The sequence below is a fragment of the Schistocerca piceifrons genome, chromosome 10 (genome assembly GCF_021461385.2).
Source record: "Schistocerca piceifrons isolate TAMUIC-IGC-003096 chromosome 10, iqSchPice1.1, whole genome shotgun sequence".
Classification (NCBI taxonomy): Eukaryota; Metazoa; Arthropoda; class Insecta; order Orthoptera; family Acrididae; genus Schistocerca; species Schistocerca piceifrons.
Window position 1 is genome coordinate 110859922 of NC_060147.1, and position 27681 is coordinate 110887602.

General features: G+C 39.6%; 1 protein-coding gene across 2 annotated transcripts in view; it reads left to right on the forward strand.

Annotated features, from left to right (window-relative positions):
* LOC124718811 (chromobox protein homolog 1-like) overlaps positions 1-24752 on the forward strand; it is a 31558-nt gene extending 6806 nt beyond the window's left edge. Inside the window, exons 3-6 of one of the 2 annotated variants that reach the window (XM_047244429.1) lie at positions 4485-4641; positions 12849-13053; positions 20912-21009; positions 23509-24752. In XM_047244429.1, the coding sequence (XP_047100385.1) occupies positions 4485-4641; positions 12849-13053; positions 20912-21009; positions 23509-23659 (611 nt within the window). In that variant the 3' untranslated portion in view covers positions 23660-24752. The remainder of the gene's footprint in view (positions 1-4484; positions 4642-12848; positions 13054-20911; positions 21010-23508) is intronic. The other variant, XM_047244430.1, reaches the window with a different exon arrangement.
* Positions 24753-27681: the final 2929 nt, after the last annotated feature.

Consider the following 27681-nt stretch of genomic DNA (forward strand, 5'->3'; position numbering starts at 1 on the left):
CTCACAGGAACTATCTGCTTCAATTTCTCTACAAGGTAAACTATTTTCACAGCAGTAAACACTCACCAAGAATTATATTTTATCTGTCTTTCAGAAATATGGTTAAGCCCTTTGTAAAAAAAGAAATTCGCCTGAATTTTTTTGGCTTTGGCCAGCTGTGTGTACTTAAGATTTGAGCTTAAGTACTTTGTTAGTGATTGGCTCTGTGGTTCTTTCCCAACACAGCTACGACAATTTACAGCAGTACTGATCGTTGCTAGTTGTGCAGTCATCTTCTGTTTGCCCTGCACCATTTTGGATTGACAATGAGCTGTGCCTGCCACAAGCCATTCTGGCAGTCTTCACCATTTCAACTACCTGCCCAAAACCATACAAAATGTCTTCTGATCCAAAGTGACACACATTGCTAGTAGTTACATAAGCCACTACCTGCAGTTGGCTGTACCCAGTGCTTTTCTTGGCATCTGGGAGCACCCATTCCACATCTGGGATGACTCTTGCTCACGTGCACACAGGCTTCCGTGGTCTCCTTTTGCAGCCATATCTCAATGCCCTATTAAACGCCTACTATTGGAGCTCCGAACTACCAGTAATCCCTCCCTCAATGAATTCCCATACCTTGCAGGCAGAGAGGCGTCCTCTGGAACAGGGCAAGTGACACCACTTGGCTTGGGGGTTTTGGCAGCCTCACAGTGCTGAGAACCTGCTCATCCAACGAGCCAGAGAGGCCCTCCGATCGTCCCCTCGGAAAATTCTTTGCTGCCTGCCACACGTTGGACTAACCTTCCACTGAACAACTGATGGGGGCAACCTCAGTGTGGACACTACCTGGTGCAGCTGCAGTAGTTGACCAGTTAAGACACTTTTGTGAGATGCTGCACTCCCTCAGATTACCATATCTGGTCCTCCACATTTATGCCTATTGGCAACAGCCTGAAGCTGTGAGACCAAACCCAACACTACCTTAAGCTGTAGGCAAAGGGTCACACACTCAGCTTGCATGTGTAAGAGCAATCAAAGTTCCTATCCATACTAAAAACAATGGAAATATACAATACACACTTCATAAAATGTGGACTTCCACCTATATACAACAAAAATAAGTTCAGAGATATTCAGAATTTGTCTGGAAACCTCAATGAGATCCATTGCTGAAACAATTATCGATCTGAAGTAGCAGTAATGGGAAAAATCCTGTAATTGCACTGTGACATTTCATCACAAAGATGCACTGTTATCTACATTATATTCTGTTCTTCCACTGAATTTCAAGCTCATGTGTCTGGTGATTATGATTTGATTTTATGGCTGTCATCTTTTTCTGCAATTTTATTAAATTCTTAATGTTTGACCATCAGCTTTGTTTTAGTAAGAACGTTTGATTTCGAAGTGTGACGCTGTAGATGTAATGACATGAACATGAAACTGTATTAGTAGAAGTAAAGGAGACCCTGACACACAATCATCTGCTCTCTAATTAAGAATATGCTGACAAATTAACAAGACTCCCTTTTTTATTATTTACCATTGATTTCTGGATCATTAAATTTTATTTTTTCAGATGATGGACGATTAATTTTGAAATTTCAGGTAATATGAAAAAGATCTGTGACTCTGAGTAAAGATATAAAAAGTAAAATTACTATTTACAGAAATAGTGTGGGTGTTTATATGTGTGAGGCATTTGGTTTAGTTATAAGTGGTATTCTGATCATTAGTGATGAATATTTTCACTGTGGAATTTTCTGTTAGACCTATTTAATAATTAATAGATTTCTTTTTAATAACACTACCTCGTATGGAGTGTAGCCATGTATGGAAGTGAAACATGGACGATAAATAGTTTGGACAAGAAGAGAATAGAAGCTTTCGAAATGTGGTGCTACAGAAGAATGCTGAAGATTAGATGGGTAGATCACGTAACTAATGAGGAGGTATTGAATAGAATAGGGGAGAAGAGGAATTTGTGGCACAACTTGACAAGAAGAAGGGACCAGTTGGTAGGGCATGTTCTGAGGCATCAAGGGATCACAAATTTAGCATTGGAGGGTAAAAATCATAGAGGGAGACCAAGAGATGAATACACTAAGCAGATTCAGAAGGATGTAGGTGGCAGTAAGTACTGGGAGATGAAGAAGCTTGCACAGGATAGAGTAGCATGGAGAGCTGCATCAAACCAGTCTCAGGACTGAAGACGACGACGACAACCTAATCTCGAGATCCATGAGTGCTATAGCATAGCATGGTAAAGCGAATGGCATGGCAGGTTTTGTTCTATTGGTAAAATACAAAAACAAAGTATCCGCAAATGTCTTGTTTCTTTTGACATAATGTAAGATCTTTTAATATTTTCATGTATGAACGTACGGGCTTCCTGCGTCATCGTAGCTGCACAAGCGCGGCGACGCCTGTCATCTGGCGCGACTGCTGAAACTATCTATTTCTAACAGGTTGCAGGAAAATTTTCGGAATGGTTGTTTGAAAAGCATTATTTTCAAGTAAGGTAAATTTCCATTTACACAAGATAAATTCTGTGCGCAAATGTCCGATGAATTTTTTAAATTACAGTGCGTTTGACTCTCATTCAAAAATCAGTGAGCTACGGCTGGCTTACAAAAGCGCATGACAATCTAGATTTCAGCCCTTCGGAAAGTAACATGCAGTGTTTGGTGGAATTCGTATTTATACTTTTGTAATACGAAAATATGCAGTGTACATGTTGCTGCACATCAGACATCTTTCCAAAACGTGTTTTTTCCCGAGTTTCGTTTTCTAAAGTGCCGGGAAATTCTACGCCGGTGTATAAAACCACTACCATTGAAAGGATTAAGTTTTACAGTTCAGAGGAGAGGTATACTGTTACTTAACTCGGAAAAAGTGTATTTTCATATGGGAGAAAGTGTATTTTTAACCGAAAAATCCGGGAATTTTCTTCCTTGTCCACATATACACCCTGTGTTAACACTTATACTGAATTAACTAAAAAACTGGCACGAATGTACACACGCCATGCTGTTGCAGAAGGTGGCAAAGTCAGGAATATTTAGAAAATTATATAGTAAGCTTGTTAGCAAAACAGTGGACTTCCTCAATAATATTTAGCACATGTGTGTCGTGTTAGACATACTTTTGGGTGCTGTGCCTCAACAACTAGAAACTGAATCACTGTAGGATCGTTTTGTTGTCTGTCTGTTTGTTGGTCTGTACGTCTGACTGTGAAACACTTTTTCTCAGTAACAGGTTGATGTATCAAGTTGAAATTTCTCATTCACTAAGGTTGATAGGCCTTTTGCGTTATAATAAGCATTAGTTTCTAAGTCGATGCAGTCAGAAGTATTCCCATTTTTCATATTTTGATGATGCTTGTGCAAACTTATAATACATTTCCCATTGATAACAATGGTGAAATTTTGCAATTAGTAAGGTTTCACAGTACAAATGAACGAAAACCTCCAGAAATTGTTAATTTGTAGCTATATCACATGAAATAAAATTTTCCTTTATCATTTGTTATCTGATGTCAAACTTGAAATTAAAGAATTAGTAGTTCAGCATTCTGGCAGAGTGGGTCGCAATAGTAAAAGTTAAACATCAGGAAAAAAAGACTTGCTGATATGAAACGTTTTGGAATTTATCCATCGTCAGATATCCAGGAGTGATTACTGATGGATATATGGCAATAAAAGCTGTATGTGGAACAAATATTTATAGACTAGTCTGAGAATGAAACTTCTGAAATGAAATGTTTGTTTCACATTCAACTTGAAATGTCATATCTACATGTGGAAATCACTCCTGATATCTGATGATGGATAAATTCCGAAATCCGTCATGCGAGAAGTAAAGTCATTTCTTGCCTGATGTTTGAACCATTGCAAGACTGTCGAAAAAGAACCCCTGGGACTGATATCTTGCTAGTATCAGTGTCAATAACAGGCATAAATGGTAGAGATTCTAGATTGTGGAAGTGGGTAAACTATCTATATACTCGATTAATTTTGTAGGGAGCCCTCAGTGCACGAGTCCTACTTGCACCTGACCAATTTTTTATTTATGAAAGTGGTCGAGAAAAATGAAGATAGCAATTTAACCTTACATTTGAGATGTCATAGTATGTAATGGTAAATAACTGGAAAGAAACTATCAAGAGTAAAATGCAGAATAATGTGAGCTTCAAGTCAAATGAAGCACATTGCAGAAGATGAGGGTTAATAAGATTTCCTACAGATGATGTGTTTTGCCAGTTTCCCTGAATGATTTCCTTGTCTAATCTTACATTCATCCATTTCACTTTCATTTCTCAAGTGATTAAACATTTACCATGTAGAGCTAGCATTGCTCTTCTCATTTTCTGCTCTTGTAAGTATGCATTTTTATTATTTGATAGTGCTTGCATTTTGTAAAGATTTCTTTAATGAATTGATTTTTTGAATGACTTGAGGTGACGAACTTTTGTTTAATAGCATACTTCTTAAATTTTTTAGTGGAAGGCCCCAGTCGAAAGACAAAAGATAAGGATGCTGCAGGAAATAATGCGGATGGGGAGGAGCCAGAGGAAGAATACTCAGTTGAGAAAGTGTTGGATAAGCGAATACGCAATGGCAAAGTGGAGTACTTATTGAAGTGGAAGGGGTATTCAAAGTAAGTGTTGAATAACTTGTCACACAGTAACATGATTGAGTCAGTTTCCAGTCTTCATAGGAGGAATAATAATAATATATATAGAGCAACAAAAATTAACAGATATTTTTGCTATTTTTTTTGGGGGGGGGGGGGGGGGTCAGTTACTATTGATCAGAACTGTGTCAAAGTACTTTTATTTTCATCTGTCACTCCAGCATCATTTGTGAGAGGGTCATAAATTCACATTACTATCTGTGATAAATATAAAACAACTAAGAATCAGATCTTTGAATTACTCCTTAAACTGTTGTTATGGGAGGCTAAAGCATGCAGTGTATCAACTGTAAGTTGGCTGATTGGTGACCTAAGTCCGAATCTGCAGAATTTGGAAGGCTTCATCTGGGAGTCCTTAGTTTTTAATTGCAGCCAGTGTTCCTCAACTTAAAGTACTTTGTGAGGTCACCATTGTTATCTGCTGTGTTGCGCTTCAGATTTCTACTGTTTCCTTTCCTCGTTGCTGTGGTTATATTCATGTTAAAATTATTTTTGATTGACATATTTTGGTGCTGGAATCAGTGAAATGTCAATCACAAAGTAATTTTAATCAGAGTATAGTCTCTTTATTAACCCTTACACTGTTACAGACATGCTCTCCGCATTCTCTGTGGAGTGTGGCTTTGTTGTCACTGTACTGATAGCTAAATGCTGCTACCTGTGCTGGGACAGTGTTCCAGCTGCTATCAAATACTTAACCATCCAATTTTAAGAAAACTACTTGGTGAAAAAGTTTTGTTTTTCTACATCTTTCTACATATCTGCTTAATAAAAGACTGGATTTCTTTTCATTATTCATCATATTTACTGTGCTATGTGAAATTAAGTAAAACATTGAACGAAATTTTAGAGTTTGCAGAGGTAAAAGTGCAAATACATAAACTTTGTGTATGATTGCATTTAGCACATACATTGCTGTGTATATATATTGGGCAGATGGTAATGTACAATGTGCCCATTTCTGTACCTGCATGCCAGGAATTGTGCGGCTGTAACAGTCATAATATTTCATAAACAGTTCAAATTGTTGAAACAAGGTTTTCTGCAACCAATACCATGCAATAATAAATACTAGAAATATGGAACTAACTTGTCCGCAGCAGTGAGAAGTCAGTGGAACAAGATGCTTGATCCTTTGACTGCTGTGGATGAGTTTTCCTCATGCTCCCCAGGTGCTGAGGATGTGCTTAAATGCCTGGGTTTTTAAGCGCTGTTAACATGTTTCTGGCCCATTCCACTGACCTCTTACTGCTGTGAATAAATTACTTCCATATCTCGGTGAATAAAACAATTTTAAAATATAACCATTTGTATAGTTTATGCAATGTAGTTTTTAGCACTGCAAACGCTTCAGAATATTGTGCAATGATTTATTTAATTTGATACAATATGGTAACTATGACAAATAGTGAATAGAAATTCATTCCTTTATTGAACACAGATGTCAGACTGTTAAAAGGTGCAATTTTTATTTTTTTTTCCTGGATAGTTCTGTTAAAAGTATTTCGTAATGGCCAGATTGCCATCTCTCAGTACAGGTAGCAACATTATATGAGCAGTACAATGAAAACAAAGCCATACTCAGTGCGAAATGAACTGAGCATGTCTAGCAGTCAAAGGGTTACGGAAAACCTGGGGGGGGGGCTGCAATTAAGAAATGTATTCTCAGCACCTGCGGAGCATGATGAGTTAACTTGCCTATAGCAGTCAACACAGAATTTGTTCAGTTTCCAAGTTGTAAATAACATTTAAATGGTTTTTATGTCTGTGTGTGACCTCTGCTTTCACAAAAGTGCGACCTCTGCACGGCTTCTACTACCCCCAACTTCCCACCTCTCCACACACACACACACACACACACACACACACACACACACACACACGACCCGACCCCCCTCCCCCTCTCACGTGGGGGTCCAGGCTTGCTTTCTCTGCTCCCTGCCATCCCCTCCGGCTGTTGGCCAACTTACCATTAACATTCTGGAAGAAGGCACTCAGCGAGGTGGCTGATGGGAGCAGCTGAATCCAGTGTTCTTGCCAGGTATTTACTCTTTCTGGTAGCTGCCAGATTTATTAACTAACAGGCAACACTGTGTTTACTGCGTTAAATATTGAAGTATGTAAGGAAATTTCAAACACAACTGCACACATTTGGGCAATTGTTGATTCAGTGTAACTTCTGTTACTGCAGATACAGATGTACTAAGCATAGTGTGGTCTTCTAGCTCAAATTGGCAGCAGCCAGTAATGTCTTTTTTTTTTTTTTTGTTACACGAAATAGTAAAACTAAGTGTGGTCTTAGCCATCATCAGATCTCAATGTGAACCTTAATATACAAAGTACCTTCTCACAGTTGTCCTCTGCATGTGGTTATAGGTAAATATCTTGTATAATGGTGTTAGCAGATTTTGTTCAGCAGCTGGCTCAGGTCTTGCCATACTTGAAAATACATTGAATTACTGCATTGAAAATGGAAACTGGCTTAGTCACAGTGTGCATTGTGATTTTTGGATGTTATGGAATTCTCAGAAATTATTCTTTAATTCTATCATTGTAAGTTAATTCCATAAAGTGAAATATTGAACCTAGTGATAAAACCTGTCTACTTTGACCCACATCAATGACTCACTGAAATCTAGTATTTGTAAAATACATTCTGTAGCAAGAAATGTAGTTTTTTTTGTCATCACATTCGTTTACTTTTGCCAGCTCACAAATAATCACCTTTCCATCAAACCCCTATGTTTATTTGCAGATACGTGTGTTACAACAATTGTAGAATTGAGATAAAACTCTGACATTTGTTTCTTATGGGCAGAAACTTTAATGTAGCTCGGAGCATTTTTGATAAACCAATAATTAAAGTAAATAAACCCAATTATAGATGTGTTAGCAAAGTTCTTGTGGAATGTAAAATCTTCTTCATTAAAGGATACCAATCACCAAAAAGAAACGCAGAGTTATCGATAGGCACACACAAAAAGAGGAAAACCTGTGTGTGTGTGTGTGTGTGTGTGTGTGTGTGTGTGTGTGTGTGTGTGTGTGTGTGTGTGTGTGTGTACTCACGGGCACGTGCACATGCAGTGTTTGTGTTTACTCTCACTTGACAAAGTATAACTCCGAAAACTAGCAAGTTTTCCTTTTTTTGTGTGCACCTATCGGTAATCCAACCCTGTTGCTTTTTGGTGAGTGGTGTCCTTTAATGCAAAAGTATTTACAAAACCAATTACAGAGTGCATAAGATATTGTCATGTAGTTGCCACAGCACTAATCAGTGTAAGACTGGCCTATTGCGGCCTACTTATTAACCCTCAAGCGGGTGCACAGTTTTTCATAACACAAGTGGGCGTGCGGCACACTTTGTACACGTATAGAATAGCTTTCTTTAAGTTACAAAGGTAAGTCATTTATGGTCAAAATCACAGTTTAACCTTTGTTTATTTAAAAAACGAGAAAATAAGCTTATGTAATGATCTAAACTACTGTTTTATTAAACAATAATTCAATAAATTTCCACTATATTATTAACCACTGCAGTTGCATCAGATCCCAACCAGCTGCGTATTCAATCACCAATTATCTCGTAGGCAATTGCTTCAATGTGGGATTATGCTGATAGTTCGTAACTGGGGTCTCTTTTTTTTTTTGCACAAATCGTAAATTTTTTCTCACCTAGCTTACTTTGTATTTTATATTACTGCTGCTCAGTTGGGTGCTTGACAACACAGTGTATCACTGTTTTACCTGAAGCAAATAATGAAGGAATAGGTATCGGTAGTAGTTATAAAATTTTGGATTGAAGCGCCCTATAGATTGCTGCTGTCACTTGTCAAAGCTATTCGTCAGTCTATGCTTGCATGGTGTGCTCAATCATTTTCTTACCTCCTCCCTACACAAATGAACAATTTGGAGTCATTGATGAAAAATCTACCCAACATTACTATTTCTTAAAGTAGCTCTATGGAGAAGATGGAAGATGGTAGAATAATGGAGCATACTAACATCCCCAAAATGAAAAATTACACATAATGTATCCATACTGGCAAACCATGTGTGCTGTGGCATAATCTTAAAAACAAACATTGGAATACGACCTTTCAATATAAAAGCTGTGGGACAAAAACTTGTGTAAACTGCTGTGCATTGGTAGTAAAAGATTTACCATTCAGCTAACAATATAGGTTCTCAACTCATTACGTAATTTTTACTGGACACAAATCTTTCCTACTTCGCTCTGAGGTTTTCTTAACATAGAAAATCAGAGAAAATTGATATTATCTTTCAGAATATTATTAAAATGCTGAGCAATTCTGAATGCTTTATAATGAGTTCACAGTATTGCAAACAACTCGTTATCTGGTGTTTAACTTAAGGAAGTAAATTTTTGCAGGTTAGACTTCAAATTGTCAAAGACAGTCATCTGTGGTCCTTGCTAGAAAGTTCTGGGGTTTGTTGAACTGGGCTAGGGAATTCAGAAAGGGCACATTGCTCATAGTGCCCAAACTGTATGTAAGAATTAGATTGTCTGGCTGGCGAGCAGTGGGGTGCCGGGCTCTCGGCAACCTGCCACCGGATGTTTCCAATGTCTGGGAGCTCTGGAGAATCATTGTCCAGGCAAGTCAAACACCCACTGCATCCATCATTTTATTGAAAGATGTCACAGAGACCTTGAAGGTACCACTGTACTATTGAACTTACTGACTGTGCGAAGCAGAGCTGATAATGTTGTTTACCCAATGGCACACTGCACAATAACTCAAAGTGTCTATTACATAAAAAAGTGACAAATGCTCTCTGAAAACGCCCATCACGGAGCAGTTCATGACAAAGCCAGCATGATGGAAAGATCAGAGATACTTAGATCTCCAAAACGAAATTGAAGTGAGACAATTGGCATTCGAACCAGTTGGCAATGCAGGAAGGTGGGGAATTTCCATGGTTTTCAACGGAGGAACTAATTGACAGAGAAAAGTGTGGGGGGTCTTCCCAAGTGTGACAGAAAGTGAAAAAGAAACATATTCCCGAGCTGCTAGCTGGGAGTAAGCTATTTGTCTGACAAAATCATAGGCTAGTAATTTTTAATAAATTTAATGTATAAGGGGCAAGTTTCCGTCTGAAGGTATGAGCAGTGTAACGTGACTTTGATGCATGTGTATAAACATTGACATTTATGCGAGGGATCAGTGTGGCATAAATGCCTTTCTGACGTGTATGCAGTAAATGCAGGAAAGAGAACTGTGGCAACATTATTACCAGATGCATCCAAACCGGACCAGTGCTGTTGTTCTTTCCTCGGCTGCGGAAGGACAAACACCAGCAGGCATCCACCGAAGAGCGAAGAATCTTTAAGCGGCAGCATGTCTTTTGAAAACTACCGTTGGAATGGTGCACCAAGTTCTTTGCAATTAGACCAGCACATAACCATTTATTTGCTAGCAAAGGATCTCGAGAAGCATGCTGCACACTATCAGGCAGGAGTTAGGCAACCTTAAGGTCTGCAGCCAGTGGATATCCCAGATGTTGAATGCTGAACAAAAAGCAAACCAGATAGCAGTTGCCTTCAGTATTGAGCACATTGTTGCAGGCAATGAAAGCTAGTGCAGTCACTGGAAACTGGAGTCAAAAGCATCAATGGTGCAGTCGTCTCATCCATAGCCTCCCCCTCGCCCCCTCACCCCCCCCCCCCCCCCCAATCTCATAAAGTCAGTCAGCCATATCCTGTGAATGTAATGCTTACCCAGTTCTCATTGCTTATTGATTTCAATAAAGATGAGATCTGAATCACAGGGGGAATGGTGCTGTGGCATGGTAGATAAATTATGCTGTGCACTCAAGTCAAAACGTCTGGAAAAACTGCGACAAGGGGACTGCTGCTTTATGCCCACACAGATCCCCATATCACAAATGTTGTTAAGCAGAAGTTTCACGAACTCAAGTGGGAGACACTATAGTGCTGATCCCTCCCCACATGATTGTCACACTTTTGGTCCCTTGATGATTCTTGTTGGACAAGGATGTGCACCAGGCAGTTACCCTTTAACTCATTGTTGTATTGATTAGATTACACCAATAATTGCATATATTTCAAGCATAAAGCCAAAGACCAAACAAGATGTATTATTTCAGTTTATTATGTGTTTTTACAATGATCGGCTGCATTTTTTTGATGGCAAACCACAAATTTGTTTTCAACTCTACGAAGAAATTTTACTCTTCCGCATCTTCTTAGTAAGGCTTGGCACTGTGTACTAGATGACTGGACAAAGATTACTGAAAGCTGTTTCACCTCAGAATGTGATTCTGCACACAATATACTGTATGTTAGTCTGCATGTACTAGACCTTTTCCGGTGATGTTCTTCCTAGTCCTTGTTCGTCACTTCAGTTCCTTCTAAATATATTTTGGAAAGTTAAAAATTTGGGCCTATTTTGATGAACTCTGACATGCAAAATATTAGTAATTTTACACACACACACACACACACACACACACACACACACACACACACACACACACACACACACACACACACCTACAAAGTTTCAAAGCCTTTGACATTGACATATTGGCTGGGGATGTAAACTTAATTGTTTGTCAGAAATTTTTCAGGAACAAAAATTGTCTATTGTAAATGTTTCAGTATAGTGCTAGCTTTTACGGAGACATCTGCCACCAGTGTTTTGAATACTAACATTGATTTTTGTTTCTGTAAGTCACAGGTTCTTGCCACAAGGACAGAAAAATCAGGGAAATAATAAATTGTTGGGGTCATATTATTTCATGAAGAAATTGTGTGTGCATGCATACCAGGTGCAACTTGCAAAGCAGGCTAGGTGTCCTGGTTGCAGGCTCTGACTGGAGAAAGAGTGTTATTTGAAGTTAATCAGCAGTTCCAATGTTATGACACTATAGCAAGCACAAATTCGTAGAAAAACAAGAAAATTACACAACTTTATCCTAAGGGTGGCAGGTGTAAACGTAATTGTTTTAGGTGCAGTTGAAAAGATTGCGGGCTACACTGAGTGAGTCTTCTCTCTTTCCAAATTGATTTAGCCATGATCTCTGATTACTTTTTTTTCAAATTTGTAATTTATTCTGGGTATTTTTCTAGGCCTTTTGATTGTACTCTCCATTGTTACTTCGTTTACCTTTCTTGTGTCTTGTGTCATTTGAATTATATATTTTTTCCCCCTTGACTAATAACCTGTTTCGCCTGAGTTAATTTGATATTTTGTTTAGTTATTAGCAGGTATTTAGTGTTGTCTGTCAGTTCTGGTTTGTGTGTGTGTGTGTGTGTGTGTGTGTGTGTGTGTGTGTGTGTGTGTGTGTGTGTGTGTGTGTGTGTGTGTCTTAGTATATATGATTCTGAGGTTTTCCTGGGGAAACACATACCTGAACAATTGTCAAGTGTTCAGATTACACTGTAGAACTCTCGTGGTATTTCAGCAGCAAACGTGGTGCCATTATTAGAGATACGTATATCCACCACACAAGTATTGTGCTACAATAAAATTTCTAGGTGCACTGGTTTGACTGCCCAGTTTACAGGAATTAGACCAAACCAATGCATATTTATGAAGTGGTTTTTTGTGCTGATTTTTTTCACAATACATTTCCAGGAAGAAGTCACCAGTCAGTAACTGTGTGTCATATTGTTGCTGTGCAAACAGATCTCCACAGCAACAGTTCACAGTTCTGAAATATCGAGAGTTCTACTAAACTTTGTGACAGCTGTTCGAGGAACTTGGCGTAGTTTGTAATTGGTGTTTTTTCTCCTTTCTCTTACATGAGCCTTAATGGAATTCCTTCAGAAAGAGGTAATGTGCCATGAATGTAAACAGATCATTAATTGCCATTTTTTCCTCTTAACAAGTTGTTTGCTTATTTTTGCCTTCTGGCTTTGTTTCACCTTTTCTTAATTAGTGAACGCTCTTGCTATATTCATTTTAAGTGCTGTTAAACTTCTTTCTGCCTCATAGCAAAGTTAACTGGAGAGTTCGTGTTATTAGACATGTTAAATTCTTTTTTATGAAGTCTAGCAATTCATGAGCATACAACATGGACAGGACACTGTATTTGCAATCTGCTAGTGCTCTTCACAGTTCTTCGCAGTTCCTCTGGCTTGTGAGGCAGTTCAGGAGGCGAATTTTTGTGTCCCATTTCCATTGTTGTAGTGACGATAACACGTGGGAACCAGAGGAGAATTTGGACTGCCCGGACCTCATCAGTGAATATGAGTCAAAGAGGGCGGAGAGCAAGAAGGGAGGAAGCGGCAGTGACACGGGGTCAACCAGTGTGAAAAAAGAAGACCGCAAACGCAAGTCGAGTGCTGTAAGCGAGGAGAAGAAAGGTTCCAGCAAGAAGAAGCACACAGAGGTAAATTGAAACTAAGGGTTCCTGATACTGCAAGTTAGGTTCAGTTTTTTGAGCATTCACTAAGGCACAGGCATTGTTGAGTAACAGGTGTAGTATGGAAATCTTCTAACCCATTACCAGCCAATAATGAAATGAGTGTCGTGATGAAGGTGGTGTAGTTACGAACTGCACTGCGCATTCGCTTTCGTTAACTGTTGGCCGCCAGTGAGGTTTAGTCTCTTTTTTTTCCAGGAGCCTTGACATGAGTAATGCTGGAAATTTGTCACTGATAACTGCCAAATACTTCATAATGTACTGTTTGTCAAGGGCTTTGACTGATTAGATAATACACAAGAAGAAATATAGTTTTCTGCTTCAGTCACTTTTAAATATCACTTCACATTTTAACGGACACAGAAGATATTTGTCGCATAAATTTGTCATCTATTTCGTACTGAAAGTTGAAATTAAAATGATTCTTATTTGCTTTCTTTGGTATATTTGATTGTTCTGAATTCTTTGAACTAAGAACTTTGTAATATTTATTAAATTAGGGATTCTTGTTTATTTTTAGATTATTGCACTCTCCCTTTCCAAAATTTCGTGTGCTAAAAGCCACATAAACAGTGATTCTTATTCTTCAGTTATTCAGTGAAAAAATAATTCTTCTATATTTGGATGTTGAAATATTAGGACATTAAAGTAAGTTCAAATATCGTGTATGAAGTGTAGTTAAGCTTGTACTAAACTGAAAGTAAGACATTAATCATGTTTCTTCACATCAGTGGAAATACATAGGGAAGGTGTAATCTTGAGGTCCTCTTTTGCACTCCGTTTAATGATGGTAGCTGCGTGCAGCATCTGCTATGACAGAGAGATTTCGTTGTCGAACTCCACTTAGTGTGTCCTGCCCAAGTAATCATTAATTTGGAGCATGAGCAGCACAGCAGAAGACTCCCAAAGGATTGTTTTCTTCCCCCAGCATCGACAAACTAGCATTGCCATTTCTGATGGGCTCTCCTATGTGAGCTAAATTCTAACCAGTAAATTGGTTCCTCACTGTTAACAAGGAAAAAGCACTTAACTCCCCAGAAGTCAAAGTAATTTTGTCTGTAGACACGTTGTGCTTCATCAACGTACACCATTATTGGTACCCATCCATTTAAGCATAAAAATTGTTTCCAAGATCACAATATTAAATAATGCTAGATCTCAGTGAGTCCTCACCTGACATAATTCATGACAGTACAGCATGATTAGTACTGCCTCTGGCTCAGAGGCTCCTCAGATGAAAACACATTTGTGTTCATATGTGTAAATACATATATAAACTAAAGCCGAAACCTACACTTTCCAATAGTTTTCCGGCTCTCTACACTAAAATTGCATCTCCCGTTTTCATCCTTTAACATGCCACTACAGTTAAATAGCTTAAACAAATGTGGTTATGTCAGATCCTCCAAAAATTACGTTGTCAAACATTTATCCTCAGCCCAGGTTCCCATCCATGGTTTGAAGATACTTCAGTGCCAAAATTTTTGAGATTATTTCTCTAATGTTTGTACTTTGTCTGCTCACCAACAAATAATCATACATTTTGTGTGCTGAACATCCACTGATCTTTCCAGTGGTGGGATTACAAAGATGTTACTAGCTTTCCTTTTGTTTCTCTCCCTCCTTGACTAAACATATGTTAATATTTGTATCTGCTTCATCTGGAGGCCAGTCTACACGTTTTAGGTGGTGGTGTGTTTCAAGCTGCTATCCTGCTTGTCCATAGGAGTCAATTTCATAACTGACTGCAGCAATTCGTGCATTTCATGTTGCTTGGTGTTGAGCAGTGCACTATAGTACTTCCACACACTATAACATGATCTGAATTTTTCTGCTTCTTGCAGATTTAGTCTTCACTATGGTTTCCACATAAAAAGTCAAAATTCTGCTATAGTTGGGGGTCAAATAAATGATTAGTATTTGTTTTTTAATATAGCTCTTTTCCTTCCTGAATTTTCAAAACCAACCATTTCGTGACATTGTAACATGCATCAAATTCGGACTAATAGTTGTTTAAGGAAATGGGCAATCTTGCAGAGTAGGTGGCTCTCTTCTAGTAGAAGAATTGAAGAGGGGTGATGGAAAAGGACTGATGAATTTTAGTAAATGGGAAGTGTTTGCAAAAGTCACTCTAAACCCCGGGTCAGGGGAAAGTTATCAGATTGGTCGAGAAGAAAAGACTGTTTGCTGGGGATGGCACCAGACGAGATTTGTGAAAACCTGAAAGCTTTAAGATGGAAGAGGGGTTAATAAGCAAGACAGAGGTTCCTGACAAGAGTTAATAAGGTTGATAGCTAATTGTTGTGTGTGGTAGAGATAAGGAAAACTAGATAAGTGAAAAAAGAGCTCCAGAATACAAAAAAGGATTGAAGCAAGGAATGTTTACCGAGACCGAAGACATTAATGTACATAAAGTCCACCTGGGTAGCAAGAACCAAAAACATATTGTAACGTCAATTCTGACTTGCAGAGTTCTGAGAAACTGGTGTCTGAGGAAAGATCCACATGGCACATTTGGTGAAGCAGGCACTAAGGTCACAACTGTCATGGTGTAGAGCATACTGTGCAATAAGATATTGTATGCTGCCAGTATACACCCTCTGCATACCCAATTCATCCTAACTGATAGCTAGGTGGTAGTCATATCAATGTGAAAGGCTGGACAGTGTGTGCATAACAGCAGATGGTTCTTCCTTCAGTAGTATATATTTCACCTATGGCCGCCACCCGTGACTGTACCACTGCAAGACTTACCCTACACATCCTCCTACCACCACATATACCAGTGCTGTTACTGTACAGTGGAGGTATTGATTGCATCTTGCCACTGGTTTACTTCACATACAACGAGAATCTCCTGGTCTGCCAGATTTCAAGGCAGTTTCATTGTGGGAAGTATTAAAAGCACTTTACATTGAAGTTATGCTAAATTTTGAGCTTCCGTAAAACTTCTACACTCTCGGGGTTTTTGCAACACTCTTCGGGTTTTTTGATTCTTTCAAATTTGGCATCCTTTTTTCATTGCTTCTGCATCAGTGTTCTGTCCCGTTCTGTGTGCCATGGGTGATCAGTACCATATCTTATAAATTTGTTTGCTGTATATTTCTCAATAGCTGTCTACACAATTTCTTTTGAATCCAAAATGCATCTGGTTGCTAGGGTTCAGTTAGTTTATAAACTACATAGTTGCTGATTTTCAGTTCCAAGAAGTTTGTGAACTCCCTAACTCGAAAAACTCTTTTTATGTCTGTAGAAGTAGTCTATGTACATCAAAACCGGAACTCGTAAACTTTGATTTGTGTGAAGACTTTTATTATGCCTTTGATTATGAGCATGATCTGAGGATTATCAGTTGGTATATCTCATTTTTAGCAAACTTCCAAAGCAAAAAAAAAAACAACACTATCCATACATCATTATTTACATTATTACTCTTCTGGTTCTTCGTATTCTGTATAACAGACCCTACATTCATCTCTGTCCAAAGGCCCACATTCGGTTCTGTCAACAATGCTGCAGATGAGCTCCCTTTAAATCTCACAAGCAAGATTGGCAGTCTTCACCATTTCACCTGGCTGCCCGAAACGAGACAAATTCTTATGATCCAAAGCGATACACACTGTTGATACAGACATTATCCACAACTTGCATTTAGCTGCACCCTGTGCTCTTCATGGCATCCTGAAGAAGCAGGCTTGCCATACATATGTAATGACCCCTCCCAGTATGCACAAACCGCCCACAATTCTTTCCCCTCCTTGCAGCCATATTGCTTAGTGGGCCCAATCATGCACTAATTGTTGGAGCTCCCACCTACTAGTAATCCCACCCTCTGAAGTGCAGACCTCACAGACCAAGGAACTTTCTCTGGAACAGGGCTACAGACTGCATCTGGTTCAGGGGCTTTCAGCTGCAGGTAGTGACCCAAACCTGTTCATCAGATGTGGAGGCCCTCAGATTGGCCCCTCGGAAAGTCCTTTACTGTCTGTCTGGGAATTGACCCCTCACTTGGCCATGGGTGAGGGGCAATGCCAGAGTATGCAGTACCCAGGATGGCCTCAGTAGCTGACCAATCGTGACACACATGTAACTTTCAGGACATCCTGTGGATCCCTACGTTTGGTCTCCCATAGTGATGCCCAGTGGCAGCACCCTCACACTGTGTGACCGAAGCCAGTGCCACTTGGAGCTGTGAGCAAATGGTCAGAAATTCAGCTCACATCTGAACATAGCAATCACAGTCCATATCCATACCAAAGACAGCAAAATTCTTCACTACAGATTTATTAGAATGCTAGACTATGCCTAGTAAGCATGCAAACACTCAATGTATTGATCTAAACTAGTAATCACACAGATAACTGAAAATAAGTCACTCGTGTGAGAAGCTCATTAAAATAATTCACGAACAACTAGTGTACTCATCTTAGCTGCGGCAGGAATAAAAGGAGCAGCCTCATTGACAGTGTAACAAACACAAAGCTGTTCTAACCAAAACAAAGAAACAGAAGCATGTGAAAGATTGAGGGTTGACACAAGTGGTAATACTTTAAACAGAACTGCTATTAACGAAAGACTGTGACCACATAGAAAGCAGCACCCTTCACCACCTTGGCTTTGTGCTGTGGCATGTGTTCACCTTGGCCTTCATTTGTTTCCTAAGGACACTCCTCCAGCCTTGCTCTATCACCTTCAGTTTCACGACCTTCACAAGGAACTGCATGATAATACTTTCGTGTATACTGATGCGTGTCGGACTGACTGGGTGTCGGGTGTGCCTTCGTCATAGACACCAACGTTTTCCAGTATTGGCTTCGGGAACACTGCCCGGTATTTACAGCAGACTTCTTCGCCCTGTATCATGCCACGGAGTACATACTGTGATACAGGCTTTTCAATTGTGTCACATGCTTTGACTCTCTGTACCTTTCAAAGCCTCTATGTGCTGTACACTGTCCATCGCTTAGTGCAGTGTGTCGAAGAGAGCTGTCACTTACTCTTGATGGAGCCACTGTGATGTTTATATGGGTTTCCTGGTCACATCCAGTCTGACAGGAAACGAAGCCACTGACACTGCTGCCGAGGCTGCAGTCCTCCTACCTCAGCCTGCTAGTTCTTACACTCCCTGTCAGCAGGTAGTGTGACTTTGGCATCACCACTGGTCCTCAATCCGTAGGAACAAGCTCCAGGTTATTAAGTCTCTCCCAGCGACCTCTTCCCGGCTCTCTTGCCGTGAGATCACCATTTTAGCTAGGTTGTATATTGGGCACTGTCTTTTTAGCCTTCGCCATTTGTTAAGTTTGCTCTCCCACCACTTTGTGCTCATTGCCTCAATCCTTGATGGTCCACCATTTCCTGGCAGAATACCCTTTTTTTTAACCATTTACATTCTCATTCGTATTTGCCATCTGAGTTTTTGGCTGTTTTAGCGAACGATGCGCTAGCTGTCCACCACATTTTGCTTTTTATCTGTCATAGCAGTACAGAAAAGGTCATTTAATCTTTAGTTCAGGACCTCCATTTCTCTATGGCGTATTTTATACATCTTTCTCCACGTCCCTGTTTTTAGCTGTCTTCTCATCCGTCAATTGGGATTAATGCATATGACCGTTGTTGTTTTGCACCCTAAACCAAAACAAACAAAGGTGGGGTTATCTATGAAAGCAGTCATGTAATTTGCAAACTATACTGCAATCATTGCAGTACTTTCTGTGTGGACAAGACAGACAAGTTGTTCGTCTGCATGAATGGCCACCGACAATCTGTAGCGAAGACAGGTGGACCACCCTGTGCTGAACATGCTTCACAACGTAATGTGCATCACTTCAACAATTTCTTCACAGCCTGTGCCATGTAGGTCCTTCCTAACACCAGCTTTTCTGAATGACGTTGGTGGAAAACTCTGCCTACAATTTATCCTATGTTCCTGTAATCTCCCCATGACTTCGACCTTTGATAGATCCTGTCCACCACTTAACCTGCTCCTGCTCCAGCACAACAGTTCGCCATTCCACCAACGCACCCACTAGCCCTTTTCCTCCTCCCCCCCCCCCCCCCCCCCTCACCGCACCCCCTCTCTCCAAACCTCCCAACTGTATCTAGCAGCCCTACCCTACCCTCAACCATGTCCATGCATGTTCCCACAAGCCGCACTAAATGTTCTCGCACCAGACCCTATTTCCTCACTGCTCCCTGCCTCCTCGTCAACCCAACCGTCAGACTGCCCCATGATCCAGAGACAGCAACACTAGCCACTAGACCACGAGCTGCAGACAGGTGTTGTGGACATGTATATGCTCATCATTTGGATTTTCCTGCAATGTTGGCAGGTCTGAATGTATGCTGAGCTGCCAGCCTCTTGTTGCTGCAAATAAGTTACTTCAATGTCTGTGACTGAAAAAAGTTTTGAATATTTATCATACAACATGTGCCTCGTTGTGAGTTATCATTTACAGTAAATATCATTTCGATACCTTGAAATGTTTGACATTTAATGATTACTATGAACACAATTCACAGTGCCCTCAATTTTAAATAAAAATGTAGTATCTTATCTATATTTCATTCATTTCCAATGTAAGAGCTAAAATCAACCATACATAAAGTTTATGCAGTGCATTTTTACCTATGCAACCTCATTAAAATTTCATGCATAATTTGATACAGCGCATTAATAAGATGGATAACGAAAAGCAGCTCAGTTCTTAGAGTGGAAATATCAGACAATAATACATCCAAAAGTAAAATTTTTCACATACTAGTTTTTGAAAAATTGGATGACAAATATTTCAAAATGGCCAAAATGCCATCTCTCAGCAAAGGCACCAGCATTTGGCGAGCAGTACAGCCATAACAAAAACGGTCTCAGCCCGGAATGTAAAGAACTACTTTGTTGCAGCAAAAGGGTTAAAATGACAGTATGTGGGCAGCTTACTCATAGCTGCGAAGTTCTGGAATGGAGTATGTGTGCGTCATCTTGGTTGAGAGGTTGCTTTTGGTAAATGAGAAATCCATGTTTAGAAATGTGGTCTGGCACATATTTAATTTTTGCAAGAGACAAATAATATTAACATATTTTCACGTATCAATCTCTTGGAAGAGCACAAGAATCTTAAATTTGATATGTTACAATGCAGACAAAATTCTGTGTACACACTAACTGCAAAAGGCATGGTAATTTTTTCTTAGCGTTCAATGTTTATAATCTTCTTGATGCTATCCTATTAGTATTGAAACTGTGATGCTGTTCTGTTCCCTGGTTAATCGTCATAGGTGTACCCTGTTTTTATGTAGGCAAATGTTTACATATTGTAGGTTGTATGCAACTGTTCTGGACAATTTTATTGTTTCCTGTTACAGAATATTATATTGAACACAATTATATCTATAACTTAATTGGAAGGGGAGACAGTAGATAGCCAGGACTTGTCTTCAGAGGATATAATTTTAGGCGCTGCCATTAGAAACAGTAGTAAATAGAAAAAAGGAACTATTGCAAGCTATCAGAGCTCGTATGATCCTCTGAGAGAAAAGATGGATGGAAAGGGGTTGAGGCTGAAAATTTGAAATGTTTCACAACTTTTTGAGATGGTATTATTCTCTTCAAACTGTCTAACCGTGCACTTGTGTTGAGGCAGCTACAAGTTAGTATGCAACAATTCATTGTAGGCCATTGCATAACAGCTCCTTTCTTTTATGAGAAGGTGGTTTGTTTTGTTTTCAGCTTTATGACAACTTGTGTGTTCCTAATTTAATTCCAAAGTGTCACATGTGTGTAAATTTTCTACAGCTGTTACTTACCAGTATAATGTGCTGTCATTTGCAGGAAGACAACAAACCGAGGGGTTTTGAACGTGGTTTGGAACCAGAGAAGATTATTGGTGCCACAGATTCGAGTGGAGAGCTAATGTTCCTAATGAAGTGGTAAGGATAACAGAATACTTCTCCTTTAAATTTTGTGGGTAAATAGTAGCCTGCTGTGAACAAAATTCTAAAACAACAAATACTAGAACCTATATTACATCCAGCATAGGTGTCGGGTTATTCTAAAAGCTTATGCCTCTCTTGCAAAAGAAAAATGTTTGAAGTTTCAATGTGATGAGTCAAAACTTGGGTGCACGGCTAGGGATCAAACCTGGGTACTGTCTTTCGCTGTCAGCTAACTACCACTTGCGAGATCTGAACGTGTCTCAACAGACAAAATTGGAGCTTTCCTTTATCTCTGCATTTTCCTCTTACTCTCAAACTGCGAAGAGGCTTTTCCTCAATTCAGTAGGACTATAGTTGTGTGCACATAGGGCAGCAGTCAGTGGGGCAATGTACAGTGCCATGAGCAGTGTACTATATGACACTCCAGCCAGTAGTATCATTCCGCTACATCTACCTTTAGTGTGTATGTGGAACATGTATTTGCACATTACTTCAGGTATGGTGACATTACTTAGTCACTATAGTGTTCATTATGGGTGGCATAAAGCAATCACAATAAGTATTAAGCTCATAAGGGACGGCAATAATTTTCTGAGCATATAAATTCTGCTAGGGAGTCAGAAGCAGGAAAAAAAACTGGCCTGGTGTACCCCTCAACATAGCATTGCCAGTTATCACTGCAGAATGCAACGTGCAGCTTCCTCCTTACATACAAAGCACTATAGCACCTGTGAAAGTTCTGTAGCCTAAGTTTTCAATACAAATTATATCTCATATTTGTAGTGAAAGTGCTGAGTTTGGTAGTTGTGGACACACACACACACACACACACACACACACACACACACACACACACACACACACACACACACACACACATACACACACGGTGATGACACTGTGAGTTATCTGGGAACACTGTGTTGCACTGCTTGTGTACACTGGTGCATTCACCCTTCCCAATGCTCGGAGTTTAATCTCTGTATAGCAATCATGTAATTTTTTAGAGCACCATCAGTGACACTGTGTTTTCATTGTATGTTACGAAAATGGAACAGTGGAATTTAGAATAAAGTTATGCAGTCAACGAATACACTAACAGTATGTATGCTATTGTGGAATCAGATCGACATTTAACAATAAGGATGATTGGTGACCTTCTAAATGTAAATACTTTCACCGTACATCAAATTTTGACCAAAGTCTTACACATGCAAAAAGTTTGTGCCAAAATAGTGAGGAAAATCCTCACAACAGAGAAAAAGGACAATCGAGGAAACGTGCATTGATCATTGCCGTTGACCACTAATGGTTCACTCTTGTGATCACAGGTGATGAACCTGGATTTTTGAGTACGATCCTGAGATGAAGTGGTAGAGTGAGGAGAGGCACATTGAGACATTGAGCCCGAACAAACAAATATCAAAAGAGTGATTACTTTCTTTTTTGACAGCAGAGGTGTCGTGGATAAACAGTCAGTTTCTCCAGGACAGACTGTCAACCAGTTGTTTAACATAGATGTCCTTTAAATGCTCAAGAAAAACATGAATTGAGCAAGACCAGACATTACAGGCAAGTGGATGCTGTATCAGGACAAAGCCCCATGTCCCACGGCCACATCCATCACGAAATTTTTGATCTCGAAAGGCATTCCTGTTGTTCCACAGCCGTCCCCCCCACCCCACCCCCTTCTCTGTTGACCTGATCGAAGTGCTTGCGACTCTTTTCTTTTCCCAAAATTAAAAATGTATTAAAAGGGCGTCATTTTATGACTCCGGAGAACATTCAAAAGAATGGTCAACGTGTTAAAGGCCCTACAAGTTGAAGCCTTTCAGTGCTGTTACTAAGATTGGAAATGACTCCGCCAGTGTATAGCTGCTGAAGGGAATTACTTTGAAGTGGACAATGTTATTTAAAAACTTGGTAGATAAAAAATCAGCATCATCACTTTCTCCACACAACTCGTATACAGCCACTTAGAGTGCATGTTGAAGGTTGTTTCAGAACCAGTATTAATGACTCCTTACAGAATTCATTTACTGTACACGAGGAAAACATGCCTTTGCATGTGTGCTCTAAGTTTTGTGGTGCCTGCTCAAGATTTGTGGTTGTTGAACAGTCTACTTGAATAATTAGTCCTCTAAATTTACCCAGAGGGTTTTCAAGAACATCATCAGTCTTCCAAAAATTTACGCTTGAGTTCATGAATAATATCATTTAGACTTCAAATTTTCACCTTACGTTTGTGGTGCAATCCTCACAGCAGTGAGATAGCTTCATGGGCTTTCAGGCTGCTGTATAGTGTTTCAGCTTTTCAATAGGTGTGAAAGGGATTCTACCAGTAGCTGCCATTGCCAAATTGTGGAAGCCATGGGGAGACATTGTACTCATGTAAAAGTGAAATTTTCGTGTCACAGCAGTACTTGTGTGTTAATTACTTTTATCTGCTGCATACTCTGTGGTAGCTAATAGTGTGTGACACTTGTCTTGCAGGAAGGGCACTGATGAAGCAGACCTTGTACCTTCAAGCCAGGCCAATGTGAAGTGTCCTCAGATTGTGATAAAGTTCTACGAGGAGCGACTGACATGGCACACGTCCAGCCACGATGAGGAGGAAGGAGGCAAGGCTGAGGGTGCAGCCTAACTGTGGACGCAGGCAGCACTTGGGGGTGCATTCCAGCAGAGTTACTTCTTCTGGCTCCATAACTAGTTCTAAGACAAATTCCCTTTAGATATTTTAGATCAGTTTTCACTTTTAATCCATAATGCGCGCGCGCGCGCTCACACACACACACACACACACACACACACACACACACACACACACACACACACACACACACACACGGTTTTAATTGCGCAGAGCACTTGGTAGTGTGAAATTGACACCACACTAAATTTCTCAGTGTTGCCTCTTTTGTGGCTGTGTTTTCAGTAGAGTGCATAATAAAACACACAGAATAGTAACTTCACGTTCATGAATTTGAAGTGACTGAAAATGACTTTAAGAGGAGGTGGTGGTAGTGGGAGAGCCTCCAGTTGATCAACATGTCTTCTGGAAATTCATTTATTTTTGCATTTCTCTTTTGTTTTCCTTAGATTTGTCATATTTGCAGTTTTAAATGTTTGAAGTAGCAGTGTTGACACTGCTTGTTGATAGTAAATCGTGTTATTAACTGCAGTACTGTCTCCCACATTTGTACAAAGGACATGTTAAGTCTCTGTGTATATTCAGTAGTCTCCATCACACAGTTTCACTTTTTGCATGTATAATTGTCTGCTCTTATTCACAATCCTTCATTCATGTGGTTAGGTTTACAATCAGAATGTTTTATATTAGTGATAATCTTGTATGATAATTTAGTAATGTACAGGTTCCAGTTTGTGCAACTTAATTTCTACTGCTATAATGAAGTGCCCATGTGATCTTTAGTTTTGTTTTAGAGTTTGTCATTGTACGTTGTGAAATGAATGCTCTGAGTATGTGGTATAGTTGAGTGTGTAACATCTCCATAGATTACATTATTCAGTGTGTAAACATAAAATGTTCATCAAGGGAATGCTTATTACAGAGTTTCAGTATATAATTTGTAATATTTCTCCAGCTGTAAGCTTGGCTTGTTTAATTGCTAAGATTCGTGTTATACTAGTAATAAGGATTATTTTTCTGTAAAGTAGTTTTGTTTATGTGATTTGTACATGTAAAGTATGGAGCCAGTAAATTTTTACTATTGGTTTATCTCTCGTTTCAATATTGGCTTGTCATGCTCCCCTCCCCCATTCCTGATCCTCAAATTACTACAGAATTGTCACTGGTTTGTTACTGTTAATATCGCTTTTTTCTTCTTTTTTACATTCTAGAGGTGTGCTAAAGTTTATCTGAGGTGTTTATACTTTTCTTAACATGTACAACGGTGATGTGAAAAGTATGTGGAATCATCAGACGTCATAACTAGCGCAATGAGGTTCCTTTGTCATAACAGGTCATCCTGTGAATAAACGTGTAATGCATCAGAGCTCTGGATAGAGGTCTCTGGTGCAGACATTTCTTTGTTGTTTCCATGTAGTGATTTGTGAAGATAAAAAATTTTGAGGTTCCAGCAGTGATTTTAACTTCATAAATAAATTTATGAACGAAAAGGAAATTCATGTCAGATTTTCCGAACACACTGGGGGACTCAGCTCCTTGACATTCAACTGTTGCCAAGTGGACAAACAGGTTTAAATTTCATCACGATAGTTCCGGTGTAGTGGTTGGCCAAGATGCACCACTATTCCAGAAACAAATGCAAGGATTGCCAACTGGAAGTGTGAGAAATGTGTGAAGCTGTGTAGGGATGTCATCGGAACGGGCAATTGCATTTTAATAATGGAATTGAATATGAGAAAATTACCTGTTAAATGGGAACCGCAACTTAACTGCAGGACCAGAAACACATTGTAATGGAATTGTCTGAACAGTGTTGGACACATTTTCAGAGCAACCAACAATCTTTTTTTGTGGCCACAGATCAAACTTGAGCCCACTACTCTATGCCAGAGACCAGACTACTGTGTGTGAAACATTGATTCACCACTACCAAAGGAAGCAAAGGCAGTACGGTCAGCTGGAAAGGTCATGGCACCAGTTTTCTGGGATGTGAAAGGGTCCTGCTGATGGATTATCCTCCCACTGGTCAGTTACAAGACATTACCACTATCCTAACCCTCTGGACAAACTATAGCCAAAGATACACAAAGAAAGGCATGGTTTGGCAAGGAAAAAGTTGTCTTTCATGTGTGGGGACACTGTCATTGCCACGGAAGAAATACACAAACTAAAATAAGAATTCTTGCCACATCTGCCTTATTTGCCTGATTTAGCTCCACTAGACTTCCATCTCTTCCCCAAGCTCAAAATTTTCCTTGGCGGAAGAAGATTTTTTTGAACCAAAGAACTAGTAGCTGAAGTTGACATGTTTTTTGCAGGCCTGGAGAAATCTAATTTTGGAGATTGGAATGAATCCTTGGAACATCACTGGACCAAGTTCATTAGTTCACAGGGAGAATACACTGAAACATAAGTGTTGCTAAGGTAAATTGTATCTTTTTATTCCATTCCAAGAACTTTTCATACCATCTTCGTATCCATAGAACACAAATACGCATACTCATAGAACACAAATACTGATGTGACCTCAGTAACATGAACATCCTCTTTCTTTGTCAGGAACTAGTGAGAAAGAACAGTACATGTTAAGGTAAATTCTTGAATTTAACAGCAGTTAAATGGGATACTGTACATACTTTTGATACCTACTCTGCCAAAAAATACGTTAAAATTGAGTCGCAATCTGAGATTCTGCAACTCAAATTTTGTGTGTGAAAACAACCTTCCAGCTGATATCTGTAGGAAATACCTTATGACATTTTCTTAGTAGGCTGTAATTAAATTTACTGCTTACAGTTTTTTAAGTAAATTTTAATATGAGCAGATGACTTGTAGCCAAATGAGGAATGTAACACTTTTTACAATAATGTTAATACAGGGTGTACCAAAAAGAATGACTCGATTTTAACTTGTAATAATATTGAGACAAATATCACTAGGTAACTGAAACAGTGCTAGAGGTAATTGGCAAGGTCTAGAGTTTCAGAAAAAATCCGGTAGGTGTCGCTACGAGCATTGACCTGGAGCATGCAGCCAATCTCCTGCAATAAGGCGTTCGCGCAACAGAAGACATATTGTGTTACTGAATTTAGTCATACTCAGTGTTCGCAGTTCAGCTGGCGTTTCATATTCAATTTCATGCTAAACCACCATTACCAAAGAACATTTGACGGTGATATAAACAGTTTGAAGAAACGGGATGTCTGTGAAGGCAAAAGTCCTTTCCGTCCCAAGTGTTCCTGAACAAATCCAGTGAGCATTTGACCGGAGCCGCCACAAGTCGACGTGCCTTGCTAGCCGAGAACTCGCATTACCGCGCATGACAGTGTGGTACGTAGTTGTTTAGCCCTCAGACTATACCTATTACAACTGGTACAAGCTCTTCAAGGTACTGACAAAGTGAAGCGAGTGGACTAGCAATGCTATTCTATACGACATGGAAGGTGATACTTTTATGTCACTGTTGATGTTCAGCGATGAGACAACTTTCCTTATTAGGTGTAAGGTTCAGCGTCATAATGTGCGTATATGGCAGCTCGAAAATTCTCATGAAACAATTGAACACGAACATGATTCACCAAAAGTGAATGTTTTTTGTGCTGTTTCGCAAAGCAAGGTTTATGGACCCAACTTTTTTTGAGGAAGAAACTGTAACAGGACAATCGTATCTTGCAATGCTACAGAACTGGTTACTCCCACAACTTGACTCTGACAATTTCATACATCAGCAAGATGGAGCACCACCGCACTGGCACAATGATGTGCACAGTTTCCTCAATGTCAACGTGCCTCAACGTTGGACAGGGTGTACAGGACCGCGAGACCAAGCTTCACACTCTTGGCCTCCTAGGTCCTCTGACTTAACACCATGTAGTTTCTTCCTGTGGGCACATGTTAAACAATTTCTTAACATTCCTCCCTTACCTCGTGACATTGACGAACTAAAAACCAGAATATCAGCTGCTGTAGCTTCAGCGACAGAAGACACCTTACACTCACTTTGGGATGAATTCGGC